The sequence below is a fragment of the Scyliorhinus canicula genome, chromosome 7, assembly GCF_902713615.1.
Source record: "Scyliorhinus canicula chromosome 7, sScyCan1.1, whole genome shotgun sequence".
NCBI lineage: Eukaryota > Metazoa > Chordata > Chondrichthyes > Carcharhiniformes > Scyliorhinidae > Scyliorhinus > Scyliorhinus canicula.
Window position 1 is genome coordinate 115,925,102 of NC_052152.1, and position 14,675 is coordinate 115,939,776.

At 45.1% G+C, this 14,675-nt stretch overlaps 1 protein-coding gene across 3 annotated transcripts in view; it reads left to right on the top strand.

Annotated features, from left to right (window-relative positions):
• LOC119969297 overlaps positions 1 to 14,675 on the top strand; it is a 137,741-nt gene that overhangs the window by 88,122 nt on the left and 34,944 nt on the right. The window contains exons 10-11 of one of the 3 annotated variants that reach the window (XM_038802741.1): positions 6,030 to 6,223; positions 8,592 to 8,737. In XM_038802741.1, the coding sequence (XP_038658669.1) occupies positions 6,030 to 6,223; positions 8,592 to 8,737 (340 nt within the window). The remainder of the gene's footprint in view (positions 1 to 6,029; positions 6,224 to 8,591; positions 8,738 to 14,675) is intronic. The other 2 variants (XM_038802744.1, XM_038802743.1) reach the window with 2 other exon arrangements.

Genomic DNA, 14,675 nt, shown 5'->3' on the forward strand with positions numbered 1-14,675 from the left:
AAGAACAGCCTATCTTAGCCAAATCCCTGTCTAGCCCAACCTTTGGTCACTAAGGAACAATTTATCATGGAAAATCCACCAAACCTTCACATCTTTAGACTGTGGGAGGAAAGCAGGGCAGCCAGAGGAAACCCACGCAGACACGGGGAGAACGTGCAGACTCCTCACAGACCGTCACCTAAGATCAGAATCGAATACAGGTCCCTGGCGGTGTGAGGCAGCAGTGCTAACCACTGTGTCGCCATGCCACCCTGGATATTGACTGGAGCTTTCAGGACATTTCTGTCCTCGGACATCGAAGATTCAGGTCCCTCTGTCATGGGGTCAAGTCCATATGCATCTCTGTATGGGTATAATCTAATCAACAGGGATCACCTCCTCTGACGAGGAACGGGGACAAAGAGATAGGATGCTAGGTGGTCACAGGCATCACTTCAGAGCAGAGATGCAGGTGGGATGGGGAGGGTGCCGTCAGGGCAGCAGGGAGGGCAGGGAGAATGTCCCCACAGAAGACGTCACTACCCAATTGCCACAGTGCACAAGCAGCGAACCAACTACCTCGACATGACTGAGGTCCAGTGCTACAGGAAGCGCCTGTTTCCAAGGGAAGCCGTCACGACCTTATGCCATATGATTAGGTTTCTAGAATTGTGTGGGTGGACATCCAATGACTGTGGCTCACAAGGTCACTCTTGCACTTAACTTGTAAGCCTCTAGGTCTTTCCAGGGCTCAGTGGGTGATTTTTGTGGAGTCTCCCAGTCAGTTGCACACAGCTGTGTCAAGCTGGTGGCTGACACTCTGCTGAGGCAGGGGAACGTTCATATATTTCAGAGTGGACCAAGTCAGCCAGGCTGATGGGCCAGAGGCTACGCTGCAATTTCAGGGTTTCCCTGCAGCCAGGGTGCCATTGATTGGGTGCCTTTGTCAATGGGAACAGAAGGAGTTTCACTCCATGAATGTTCAGATTCTACAGCTCTGTGTGATGCGACCATCAATTCCACGAGACGAAGAGTTGAAGTGAACAGTGGTTTTAATCAGCTAGATCTGTGCCTGTCTGCGAATGCTCTGTGCTGTGTGCCACCTACAGGCTGAACATAGAACATAGAACATTACAGCGCAGTACAGGCCCTTCGGCCCTCGATGTTGCGCCGACCTGTGAAACTCCTCTAAAGCCCATCTACACTATTCCCTTATCGTCCATATGTTTATCCAATGACCATTTGAATGCCCTTAGTGTTGGCGAGTCCACGACTGTTGCAGGCAGGACATTCCACGCCATTACTACTCTCTGAGTAAAGAACCTACCTCTGACATCTGTCCTATATCTATCTCCCCTCAATTTAAAGCTGTGTCCTCTCGTGCTAGACATCTCCATCCAAGGAAAAAGGCTCTCACTGTCCACCCTATCTAATCCTCTGATCATCTTGTCTGCCTCAATTAAGTCACCTCTTAACCTTCTTCTCTCTAACGAAAACAGCCTCAAGTCCCTCAGCCTTCCCTCATAAGATCTTACCTCCATGCCAGGCAACATCCTGGTAAATCTCCTCTGCACCCTTTCCAATGCATCCTCATCCTTCCTATTATGTGGCGACCAGAATTGCACGCAATACTCCAAATGCGGCCGCACCAGAGTTTTGTACAGCTGCAACATGACCTCATAGCTCCGAAACTAAATCCCTCTACCAATAAAAGCTAACACACCGTACGCCTTCTTAACAACCCTCTCAATGTGGGTGGCAACTTTCAGGGATCTATGGACATGGACACCGAGATCTCTCTGCTCATCCACACTACCAAGAATCTTACCATTAGCCCAGTACTCTGTCTTCCTGTTATTCCTTCCAAAATGAATCACCTCACACTTTTCTGCATTAAACTCCATTTACCACCTGTCAGCCCAGCTCTGCAGCTTATCTATGTCCCTCTGTAACTTGTAACATCCTTCCGCACTGTCCACAACTCCACCGACTTTAGTGTCATCTGCAAATTTACTCGCCCATCCTTCTACACCCTCTTCCAGGTCATTTATAAAAATGACAAACAGCAGTGGCCCCAAAACAGATCCTTGTGGTACACCACTAGTAACTGGACTCCAGGCTGAACATTTCCCATCAACCACCACCATTTGTCTTCTTCCAGCTCGCCAATTTCTGATCCAAACTGCTAAATCACCCTGAATCCCAAGCCGCCGTATTTTCTGCAATAGCCTTCCATGGGGAACCCTATCAAACGCTTTATTGAAATCCATATACACCACATCAACTGCTTTACCCTCGTCCACCTGTTTGGTCACCTTCCCAAAGAACTCAATAGGTTTGTGAGGCACGACCTACCCTTCACAAAACCGTGTTGACTATCTCTAATCAAATTATTCCTTTCCAGATGATTATACATCCTATCTCTTATAAACCTTTCCAAGACTTTGCCCACAACAGAAGTAAGGCTCACTAGTCTATCGTTACCGGGGTTGTCTCTACTTCCCTTCTTGAACAAGGGGACAACATTTACTAGTTTAGTCGGGCAGCATGGTCGGCACAGGCTTGGAGGGCTGAATGGCCTGTTCCTTTGCTGTACTTTTCTTTCTTCTTTGTTCTATCCTCCAGTTTTCTGGCACTAATCCTGTAGACAATTATGACATAAAGATCAAAGCCAAAGGCGTAGCAATCTCCTCCCTAGCTTCCCAGAGAATCCTAGGATAAATCCCATCCGGCCCAGGGGACTTATCTATTTTCACACTTTCCAGAATTGCTAACACCTCCTTATGAACCTCAAGCCCTTCTAGTCTAGTGGCCTGTATCTCAGTATTCTCCTTGACAACATTGTCGTTTTACTGACGAAAAATATTCATTTAGCACCTCTCCTATCTCCTCGGACTCCACGCACAACTTCCCACTACTGTCCTTGACTGGCCCTACTCTTACCCTAGTCATTCTTTTATTCCCGACATATCTATAGAAAGCTTTAGGGTTATCCTTGATCCTACCTGACAAAGACTTCTCATGTCCCCTCCTGGCTCTTCTTAGCTCTCTCTTTAGGTCCTTCCTAGCTAACTTGTAACTCTCGAGCGCCCTAACTGAACCTTCACATCTCATCTTTACATAAGCCTCCTTCTTCCTCTTGACAAGTGTTTTAACTACTTTAGTAAACCACGGTTCCCTCGCTCGACCACTTCCTCCCTGCCTGACAGGTACATACTTATCAAGGACACGCAGTAGCTGTTCCTTGAACAAGCTCCACATTTCAATTGTGCCCATCCCCTGCAGTTTCCCTCCCCATCCTATGCATCCTAAGTCTTGCCTCATCGCATCATAATTGCCTTTCCCCTGCAGATCTATATACCTCCCCCAAGGGGGCGGAGCCCACAAGGCCATCAACATATTATGATACAATGTAATGCAATACAATAGTGAATGGTAGCAGTAATACATTCACCACACTGTGCAAGATACCTTGGCAGCTCCCACGATGTCTAAATACAGCACCGCCCATAAGCGCCCAGGCTCTTTTCGGCTCCAGCTCACCTTGAGGGGTGGTTGCTTGGCGACAAAGGGTATCCCTTGATAAAGTGTCTGAAGTGCCTTTCGGGCTCCCGAGAGCAGTGGCAAACGAGAGATACAATTTCTGCCATGTCTCCACAAGAGAATGATAGAGAGGACAATAAGCCTGCTGAAAATGGTGTTCTGATACCTGGATCATTCCAGGGGTGCCCTGTCATATCTACCAGTGCAAGTATTGCTCATTATTGTTGTCTGCTGTGCTGTTCATAGCCTTGCTTTCTCTAGGGGGGAATCACTGGACCTGGAGGACACGAATGCTGCTGCACCTGCCTCAGTGAAGGAATCCAATGTTGAAACCCATGGGTGGGGTCGCATTGCTGGCAGGAAAGCAGAATCCCAACGGCCTAGAAAAAAACAAAATTTTAAAGTCAGACACAGGATGTGGGCAGCATTTATTACCCACTCCTACTTGCCCTTGAGAAGCTGGCCGAGGCATCGGAATGATTTGCCGGGCCATTTTAGAGTTAAGAGTCAAGCACATTACTGCAGGTCTGGAGTCACATATAGCCCTGTCTGGGTAAGGACACCAGCTTACAATCCCTGCAGGACATTAATGGATGAGATGGGTTTTTATAATGAGCCAATAGTTTCATGGCCTTCATTAATTTCACATTTATTTACCTACATTTAAATTTCTGCCATTTGAACTGATGTTTTTGGCATCATGTTTGGTTTCCAGATTGCTAGACCCACAACCTAACCACTGTGCTACCAAACTCATCATAGGTAGACTGTCAATAGGTATTTATATACATAGATGAATAAACAAGTAAATAAATATGGGTAAAGACCCAGGTGTAAATAAAATTATGGCTCCATCAGTTTTATTGATGGACAGAACGCACATTTATTGAAGAAGTCAGAGGGAAAGTCAGAATGTGCAGTTGATTTCTCAAATCTGCCATGCTTTTATGGAATAAGAACATGAGAACATAAGAACTAGGAGCGGGAGTCGGTCATCTCACCCCTCGAGCCTGCTCCGCCATTCAATGAGATCATGGCTGATCTTTTTGTGGACTCAGCTCCACTTTCCCGCCCGAACACCTTTATTCCTCTATTCTTCAAAAAACTATCTATTTTTATCTTGAAAACATTTAATGAAGGAGCCTCAGCTGCTTCACTGGGCAAGGAACTCCATAGATTCACAACCCTTTGAGTGAAGAAGTTCCTCCTAAACTCAGTCCTAAATCTACTTCCCCTTATTTTGAGGCTATGCCCCCTTGTTCTGCTTTCACCCGCCAGTGGAAACAACCTGCCCGCATCTATCCTATCTATTTACTTCATAATTTGATACATTTCCATAAGATCCCCCCACATCCTTCTAAATTCCAACGAGTACAGTCCCAGTCTACTCAACCTCTCCTCGTAATCCAACCCCTTCAGCTCTGGGATTAAGCTACTGAATCTCCTCTGCACACCCTCCAGCGCCAGTACGTCCTTTCTCAAGTAAGGAGACCAAAACTGAACACAATACTCCCTGTGTGGCCTCACTAACACCTTATACAATTGCAGCATAACCTCCCTAGTCTTAAACTCCATCCCTCTAGCAATGAAGGACAAAACTCCATTTGCCTTCTTAATTACCTGTTGCACCTGCAACTTTTTGCGACTCATGCACTAGCACACCCAGGTCCCTCTGCACAGCAGCATGTTTTAATATTTTATCATATGGCGGAACCGGTTCAAGGGGTCGAATGGTCTACTCCTGCTCCAAACTCGTATGTTCAGAAATGGCTCTGAATTTATTTTTGCGATGATTCAATTAGATTTACTCTTCAGATATGGCTGATTCAATCTAAGATGAAAACTCCCAAGGTGAAAAGGGAAAAAAAATCACAGACGATTGAATTAAATCAAAGTTAAAAATTAAATGGGGTGGCGCAGTGGTTATCGTTGCTGCTTCACAGCACCAGGGACCCGGGTTTGATTCCGGCCTCTGGTGACTACATGTGTGGAGTTTGCATATTCTCCTCTTGTCTGCGTGGGCGCCCTCCAGGTGCTCCGGTTTCCTCCCACACTCCAAAGATGTGCAAGTTGGGCGGATTGGCCATGCTAAATTGCCCCTTAGTGTCCAAAGGTGAGGTGGACTTACAGGGATAGGGTGGGGGAGTGGAGTGCTCTTTTAGAGGGTCGATGCAGACTTGATGGGTCAAATGGCTTCCTTCTGCACTGCAGGAATTCTATGGTTCTATCTCTGAAGTGATATTGTGGCAAATGTCATTTCCACTGGAATGGACGTTGGAAAGGTTGCTTTCTTTTGTTGGTGAACCCAGAACTAGGGGTCACTGTTTTAAAATCAGGGGTCATCATCTTAAGATAGAGATGAGGAGAATGTTTCTCTCAGCCAGGATCTTATTGAATGGCGGAGCAGGCTCGAGGGGCTGAATGGCCTACTGTTCATATTTCATATGCATGGAAATTGTATTTGGTTTGTGACAATGTACCAAAATCACAAATGTTTAATATTACAGCTGCTCAACAAAGGAAAATTGCTGCGTTTTGAGAGAATTGGGAGATCTGACAACACGTCATTTCCAATCCTGATCACGAAAGATATGGTGCCTTATTTCCGCATTGTTGCTTATTACATCACAAATATTAAGGGTAACAAAATATCGTCTCAGACTCGGTACGTGTGGAGGTGGAGGACCTTTGCAGTTCAAAGGTTTGTGATGTGTTTTGGAGTGTGTAAAGTCCTTCACTGACATGTGTTCTTATCAGGGGTAGTGTACGGAGTTGAACTTTTAAATCTCCGTCAATAATCAACAATGTTTTCAGAAAGTGACAATTGGTCTTGCTTTGAGGTCCAAACCCGACAGTTATTCTGAGTTAAGTAAACTTACAACCATTTTGTGTGATTTCTATCCTAGTGCGATCTAGGATCAGACCCCAACAGTTGCTCAGATACCAGACAGAAACCCCAATACTTTATTTTAATTTGTAAGACTGTGGGAAATGACTTTTCAATCCAAGAGTGATTCCACACACATAGGGATATGGTTCATTAAAACAAACTTTATTACTAACAAAGGATTAACTTAATGTTATCATACAAGAAATAGCTGTTAATCAATTAAATGAAACACTTTAACTGCTATCTTTTAAACTCCAATCAAGCAAAACCCATCTCAGGTCAAAACCCATTTTTAAATACATTTGGTCAACCCAGGAATACTTGCCGGATAGAGATGTCTTAGATAAAACGCTTTGAGAGAGAGAGAAATCCTTCAGGAACCAGCTTCCAGATTCCTGCCTGTGTCAAACTATTGTTTAACTTTGTAGCATTTGGCAAAAAGCTTCTGTTCTGTGCAGAGCAAAATCCAAACTGAAACTCAATACCTGACTGCCTCTGCTCCAGGCTCCTCCCATTAACTCTATCCCACTAACTGGGTTACAGCCATCTTGCTAAGGCTAAACACAATGGGCAGGATTCTCCGTTTCTGAACTAAGTGTTGACGCCAACGCAGAATTCATGAACTTTCACAACAGCAAAGCTGGCACCAAACCTGGATCAATTCAGCAACTGTGGCGGGGCTAGCACTGACACCACTTGGAACACAATCAATTCCAATGAAAAACGGTGCAGGATTCACCGGATCCGTGATTGACATTCGGGAAGCTGACAAGCTTCAGCCGCATATACACATTACAATCCCCACACACACTCATCCCAGCCAAGAAGATGGCACTGATTGTGCTGGAGCGCGCCCATCCCACTGATGGGTTGGCTGGGGCCAGAGGGCACCTAAGGGGTTGGCCTGGGGGGACACCTATAGGGCCCGTGGTCCTAAGTTCACAGTGGGCTGTCAGCGGCGTACACAGCTGCATGGCTGCCTTGCCGGCTGCGGCAATGGTGTTCCATACCCGTCCACCCCGACCGCATAGCCCGCCTCCTGGCCACCCCACTCTACTCTCTCTTTTCTCCCACCCCCCAGTCAGCGACACAACTGTCAGCAAACTATGGCAATGTTGGACACTTTCCGTACCCCCCTCTCTCCCTCAGCAACTACGTTGCCGGATTCACCATTTTCAAAAGCTCAAGTGAATCGTGACGGGAACTCGACCCATTGGACGTGAAGCATCGCGGAGGCCCTGGAGAATACCATGTCCGGCCCACTAATTATATGCACTAATTGTATGTACATGCATTCCGGAGCGCATGATTCCACTGTCGAGGTGACGGAGAATTGTGATTTGATGTCAAATCGGCACCCGCCACGATTTTAGAGTCAGAACTTGTTCTTCGCCTAATCACGTTTCGCGATTTTGGCATCAGCCAATGGAGAATCCACCCAATTTCTCTAATTATCTACTCGCCAGGGAACCTTCCTCTATAAACAAAATTCCATTAGCCCTATTTAGGCAAACACTGGACATGGTTGGAATGACTGATGATCCTACATTTACAATGCTTTAATTACCCTTTCTGTAGCCCCAGTGTCTGTCTGTCTTTTAAACCAGGATTTCTAAAATCCTTACTGCAATGGAGATATACACGTACTAACCCATTACTGTACCAGATGCAGTAAAAGTGTCATAGTCCCAGATGACCACCCCCCCCCCCCCACCCCCACCACCACTTTGAGGGGGGGGGGGGGGAGAGCTGACTGTGGCGATTTAATCTGAGGATCACCACACCTCAGGCGAGGCCTTCATGAATAACCTCAGCCGATACAGGAATTGAAACCGCGGTGTTGGCCTTGTTCTGCATCACAGACTAGCTGCCCAGTCAACTGCTAAACCAGCCCCCAGATATATTTTAGTTCTGAAATTCATACATTCCTCACAGTCCTTTAGTGAGATGTTAAGTGAAGTGACTCTGTCATCCCATGATCTGTAAACAGCATTATTTGGAGGAAGGGCAATTGTAACACTGGTCTACCCTCCTCTACGCCCCGCCTAACCTCCACTGAGCTCAGTGGGATTAATATCGGGCAGAGCGTGTAAACAATGTTACTTCTGAATCCTGCAATTTATTTAAACTTGTATTCTATATGGTATGTTGAGGCTGAAGATCTAATTGTCGTTCACAGTTTCAGATACAACCTGCCTTGGATACAGATCATGCCCAACGTGATTTGCTGTTGTCAGTTTTCTCTGACAATGTATCCGATGTCTTTATCCAAGCAGTGGACAGTCAGCTCTATGGACCCAATAAGGACGATACACTTCAGAAGGTGAGAGACTCAATAGGTACTTTCAGCTCTAACCACTCAGCTGCTTGGATAGCTCCTTAACCAGAAAGTAGCTGAGCACCAACCCTAATGGGGGTTTCCCTGCACCCCTCACTCTATGGTAGATAGAAGCAGCGCCTATTCAGTGGAAATTGTGGATTACATAAATTCAGTTATTTTATTCCAGTAATTTATACTACCCAGACCAAAGAGTAAGTTTTGAATGAAATAGCTATAGCATGATTAAACTGAGATTTCGTACAACTCAAAATGATCAGTGCGTGTGGAAAGTCTGGGAGTAAACTCCAATCGGCCGTTTATCCAGTTACTCTGTTGTGCCTTCGTATAAGTGGATTTGTCATGGGCCTTCTGTCACTGACAGGATCTTGCCTACATGTAGGCTGCTTATTGATAAACCATTAAAAAATTTAATGCAAAGAAGTGCGAGGGGGAGCGTGGTGTGAGGGGGTGGGCTTTGCGACGTGTGTGGGGAAACACTATTTTTAAGAAGAGCATGCGAGTTAGCCCGGTGTCCTGGCCAATTTTTATCCCTCAATCAACAGCACAAAAAAAACAGATTATCTGGTCATTATCACTTTGCTGTTTTTTGGAATCTTGCTGTGCACACATTGGCTAATCTTTCGTCCATTACAACAGTGACTATGCTCTGAAAGAGCACTTCATTCGCTGTAAAGAGTTTTGAGATGTCCAGTAGCGGCAGTCGTGCAATTGGATATATGAACACAAATGTTTCCTTTTTGTATTTTGTTAGACAGTACTAGAAGTTATATTAAAAAGTAAAGGTTACAATTTTAAAGGTGGTTATTGACTGAGAAGAGAAATCTGGGGATTTTTTGGTACAAATAATTGAACGTAGCAGGGCAATACTGCATTCAAGATCCTCAGCTTCATAAATAGGGGCATGGAGTGCAACATGAAAGTTGTAATGTACAAAACATTGGTTCAGACGCAACTGGAGTATTGTGTCCAATTCTGAGCGCTACATTTCAGGAAGAGAGCGCAGAAAAGATTCATGAGATTGGTTCTAGATTGAAGAGGAATCTATTCCATGGATAGATTGGTTCGGGGTTAAAGTTAGAGGGAAACTGGGACTGTTTTCCTTGGCGAAGGGAAGGTTGAGGGGAGATTTGATAGAGGTGTTCAAAATCACAAAGAGCCCGGACAGAGCAGATAGAGGGCAAATGTCCCCATTGGTGGAAAGATTGAGAAGCAAAAGACATAGATTTAAGATGATTGGCACAAGAAGCAGCACGGTAGCACAAGTGGAAAGCACCGTTGCTTCACAGCGCCAGGGTCCCAGGTTCGATTCCCCGCTGGGTCACTGTCTGTGTGGAGTCTGCACGTTCTCCCCGTGTGTGCGTGGGTTTCCTCCGGGTGCTCCGGTTTTCTCCCACAGTCCAAAGATGTGCGGGTTAGGTGGATTGGCCATGATAAATTGCCCTTAGTGACCAAAAAGTTTAGGAGGTTTTATTGGGTGATGGGGATAGGGTGGAAGTGAGGGCTTAAGTGGGTCGGTGCAGACTCGATGGGCTGAATGGCCTCCTTCCGCACTATATGTTCTATGATCTATGAAGCAACAGCGGCACGAGGAAAATCTTTTCAGGGGCTGGTTTAGCACAGGGCTACATCGCTGGCTTTTAAAGCAGATCAAGGCAGGCCGGCAGCACGGTTCAATTCCCGTACTAGCCTCCCCGAACAGGTGCCAGAATGTGGCGACTAGGCGCTTTTCGCAGTAACATCATTTGAAGCCCACTTGTGACAATAAGCGATTTTCATTTCATTTATTTTCATTTTAATTAACGCAGTGAGTTATTAGGATCTGGAATGCACTGCATGAGAGTGTGCTGGAGGCAGATTCAATCAAGGCTATAAAAGCCGATTGGATAACTGGATGAGTAGAAAAAAGTAGCAGCTACAGAAGAAAAGTGGCAGAGGCGCACTGGCTGAATTGTTCTTGCAGTGAGCTGACATGGATAAAATTAAACAAATGCTCTCCTTCTGTGCTGTAACCATTTTATGATTCAGCAATTATTTGATTGCTGGTGAAAATCAGAGACAATGAATGCACAATTTCCCTTAAATCAGATGGTCATGTGATTCTCCGCTCTCTATACCCCGTCACTAGGAATCCCAGATTTTTTTGGGCAAAAATAACAAGAGTCAGTGGTTTTAATTTTCCAAAGTATGCAGTGGAACACACATACATCCAAGGAGAGTAGTATAATGGTCTGGCACATGAAGGGTTAATGTGGGGATGGACTACAATGTAGGAATGTACGATGTCAGGAAACATATGACTGGCACCTAGGGGTCAGTGTAATATTGGACTGAGCCATGTGTAGAAGCAAGCAGGGAGACAGCCCGTAGCTTGGACTTTTAAGGTACCCATGTATAGAGTTTCTAGTAGTTAATAAATAGATACTATTGAACTGTCTAAGACTACAAATACCTTAAGGCCTCCCAAGCTACGTCCAACACCTTAGACCATGGTGGCAGCGAATGGAATAGCTCAAAACCTCACAGATGGCAGAAGAAAATTAAAATGCTGGTTAACTGTGAGGGAAAAAAATTAAAGAACTATTCTGGCCTGAAAAAAAGCTCAAGAAACGAAGGCGTGGAAGGAAATCGTCAGAGAAAAGGCCCAAATAAAGGCTTGGAAGCTGAAGGCAGAAATTAAATTTCTCACTGCAGCAGAAGACTTACAGGGCAGCACGGTAGCATGGTGGTTAGCATAAATGCTTCACAGCTCCAGGGTCCCAGGTTCGATTCCCGGCTGGGTCACTGTCTGTGCAGAGTCTGCACGTCCTCCCCGTGTGTGCGTGGGTTTCCTCCGGGTGCTCCGGTTTCCTCCCACAGCCCAAAGATGTGCGGGTTAGGTGGATTGGCCATGATAAATTGCCCGTAGTGTCCTTAAAAGTAAGGTTAAGGGGGTGGGGTTGTTGGGTTACGGGTATAGTGTGGATACGTGGGTTTGAGTGGGGTGATCATTGCTCGGCACAACATCGAGGGCCGAAGGGCCTGTTCTGTGCTGTACTGTTCTATGTTCTAAGACTCCATTGAATCCCGTGGGAGAGCAGTTTCAATACCCAGTGTGCAGTCAGGAGACCTGGCAGGGATGAGGTAAAGATTTTAAATTCCTGGACAACACCAATCCAGAAAAAAGTTAAATACTGCAGTGATCAGAAAAAAGTTAAATACTGCAGTGATCAGAAATAGTCTTTTAAATTGCAGCCTGATAAATCTGATTCCTGAGTTGGTGCCTGAACATCGGGTGGCCGAGCTTGCTCAAAATAAAGACAAACAATTAATTAAAAATTAAACACTGCTGCGTAGGCAGCTTTAGAAACTCAGCAAAAGCTTCTGAGACCCTAGAACATTGCATGAAAGTGTGCAGACACTAAACAGTTATGGCAGGAATTGTTGGAAACATTTTAATGCTTAACTTACGAACACCATTACTGCGGGGGAGCCTCCTGAAACTAACAAATGACGCACCATCTTTGGAATCCTCTTAAAACTGAAACAATAATTTTAAAAGTTTTAACCAAGGATCAGAAACCTACTCTTCCTGGTCAGTTTGGACTAATCCAACTCTCAGATCAAAGGGGACTTTGGAGAAAGATTAATTAGATACAGTGCTTCGGTCTGGATAAAAAGACAGAAGATCAACAAGTTAAGACATTATTTAGTAGGCCCGATAACCGATGATATAATAGCTAGACCAAAGATGTGCAAGTTAGGTGGATTCGCTGTGCTACATTGCCCCTTAGTGTCCAAAGATGGTGGGGCTATGGGAATAGGGCGGCAGGGTGCTCCTTCAGAGGGTCGTTGTAGACTCAATGGACTGAATAGCCTCCTTCTGCACTGTAGGAGTTCTATGATAGACATGAATCAATAAATCATCTGAATAATTTGAAGTTTTAAAATCATTCAACACCTAACCGAGAAGTAACAAAATCCTTCAAAGGGTTAAATCTAATGATGATGTCCAGCAGCCAGGGGAACCCAGCAATTCCTTCATTCATGAGTTGCACAGAATGGCTGAAGATCCGAGCTAATCAGTGATAGAACAATTGTGGGAATGGCGAACGACACACTCAGATATGCTTCAAGGCCAGCAAGATTTAATCATTGAGAAAGCCATTCAGATTGTCAGGAAGTCTGAAATCGGTTTTCAGCACAAATCCATATTATGTGGAGCAAGCAAACCATGGCAAAGTAAAGCCCACTGCCCAGTTAGTGACACAGCAGGAACAGGGACACTCCAGGACAAGGGAAGCCACACACTAAGTGATCTGCGGAGCAAATATGCAAGCACTGTGGAGCAAAGTGCCAGAAGGATACAGACGCTTCCTGGGTGAGGTCAAAGATCCTGGATTTTAGTTCTGGAATGCAGGCATCTTATAATAGATATGGCGGTCAGTGTTAAGGTCCGATCAGACAAAGAACCAGTGGCTCTGATCTTTGGCCTCTGATTATGAACGACAGACACATCTCTCAATCCTGCCACAGGAATCCAACTTCCAGTTTATAAGTATCATTCTGGAACCACTAAGGTATGGCAAGAAATTATCCTTCAAGCTAGTGTACGTCATCCACAACCAACCTCTCTCTCTCCCTGAAGCAGAGACGCCTCAAAACAGCAATAGTTGTCAAGACCATCACTGCTGTAAATTATACAGAACTGCACGTTTGCCAGAGCTGCAACAGAAAAGATTATCTTGAGTGGGACTTGGTCGAATTGTCTTCTCTCCCATCTTTGTTACAGGTGCTAAAAGGTTCTAACTGGCCCGACCAGCCAGCCAACCACTGGTTACCTCAAGTAAATGACACTCAAGAGGGAAATTAGCAATCCACAGAGTCTCACTGGTTCGGACGCCAGTCGGAGCAGACGCTGCAATCCACAGCCCTATGGCAGGGCAACAAACAATGTTGAAATGGAGTAGCAGCCATCCAATGACAGCACACCACACAGTTATCCATTGAGAGATTTATTTGCTAGAATGATTCCAGGGTGAGGGCTTTCAGCTATTTCCTGATAGCAAAGGAGGCAGATTTAATAGAGGTGTTTTGGAATTCTGAGCAAGACTTGAAATTATTAGAAAATAAGCCCAGGGTAAGATTGAAGCACCTGTGTGCAGCCAGGTGTTATAATCTGGAATTGTCAATCTTGATTAAGGATCTAGTCTAATAATGTGTAATCATTCAAGCCTAAACGGTGTATTTATTATGTTCTATGCAAAAATAAAGATGTTATGATCTCAAGGGAGACCTGTAACTTTTACAAATAAATTTGAATTTCAGTTTTTAACTGAAATAATCGTGCCACATATTTTAAGCAAACACTTAGAACATAGAACATAGAACGATACAGCGCAGTACAGGCCCTTCGGCCCACGATGTTGCACCGACATGGGAAGTCAAAAACTAAAGGCCATCTAACCTACATTATGCCATTATCATCCATATGCTTATCCAATAAACTTTTAAATGCCCTCAATGTTGGCGAATTCACTACTGTTGCAGGTAGGGCATTCCACGGCCTCACCACTATTTGCGTAAAAAACCTACCTCTGACGTCTGTCCTATATCTATTACCCCTCAATTTAAGGCTACGTCCCCTCGTGCTAGCCACCTCCATCCGCGGGACAAGGCTCTCACTGTCCACCCTATCTAACCCTCTGATCATTTTGTATGCCTCTATTAAGTCACCTCTTAACCTCCTTCTCTCTAACGAAAACAACCTCAAGTCCATCAGCCTTTCCTCGTAAGATTTTCCCTCCATACCAGGCAACATCCTGGTAAATCTCCTCTGCACCCGTTCCAAAGCTTCCATGTCCTTCCTATAATGAGGCGACCAGAACTGTACGCAATACTCCAAATGCAGCCGTACTAGAGTTTTGTACAGCTGCAACATGACGT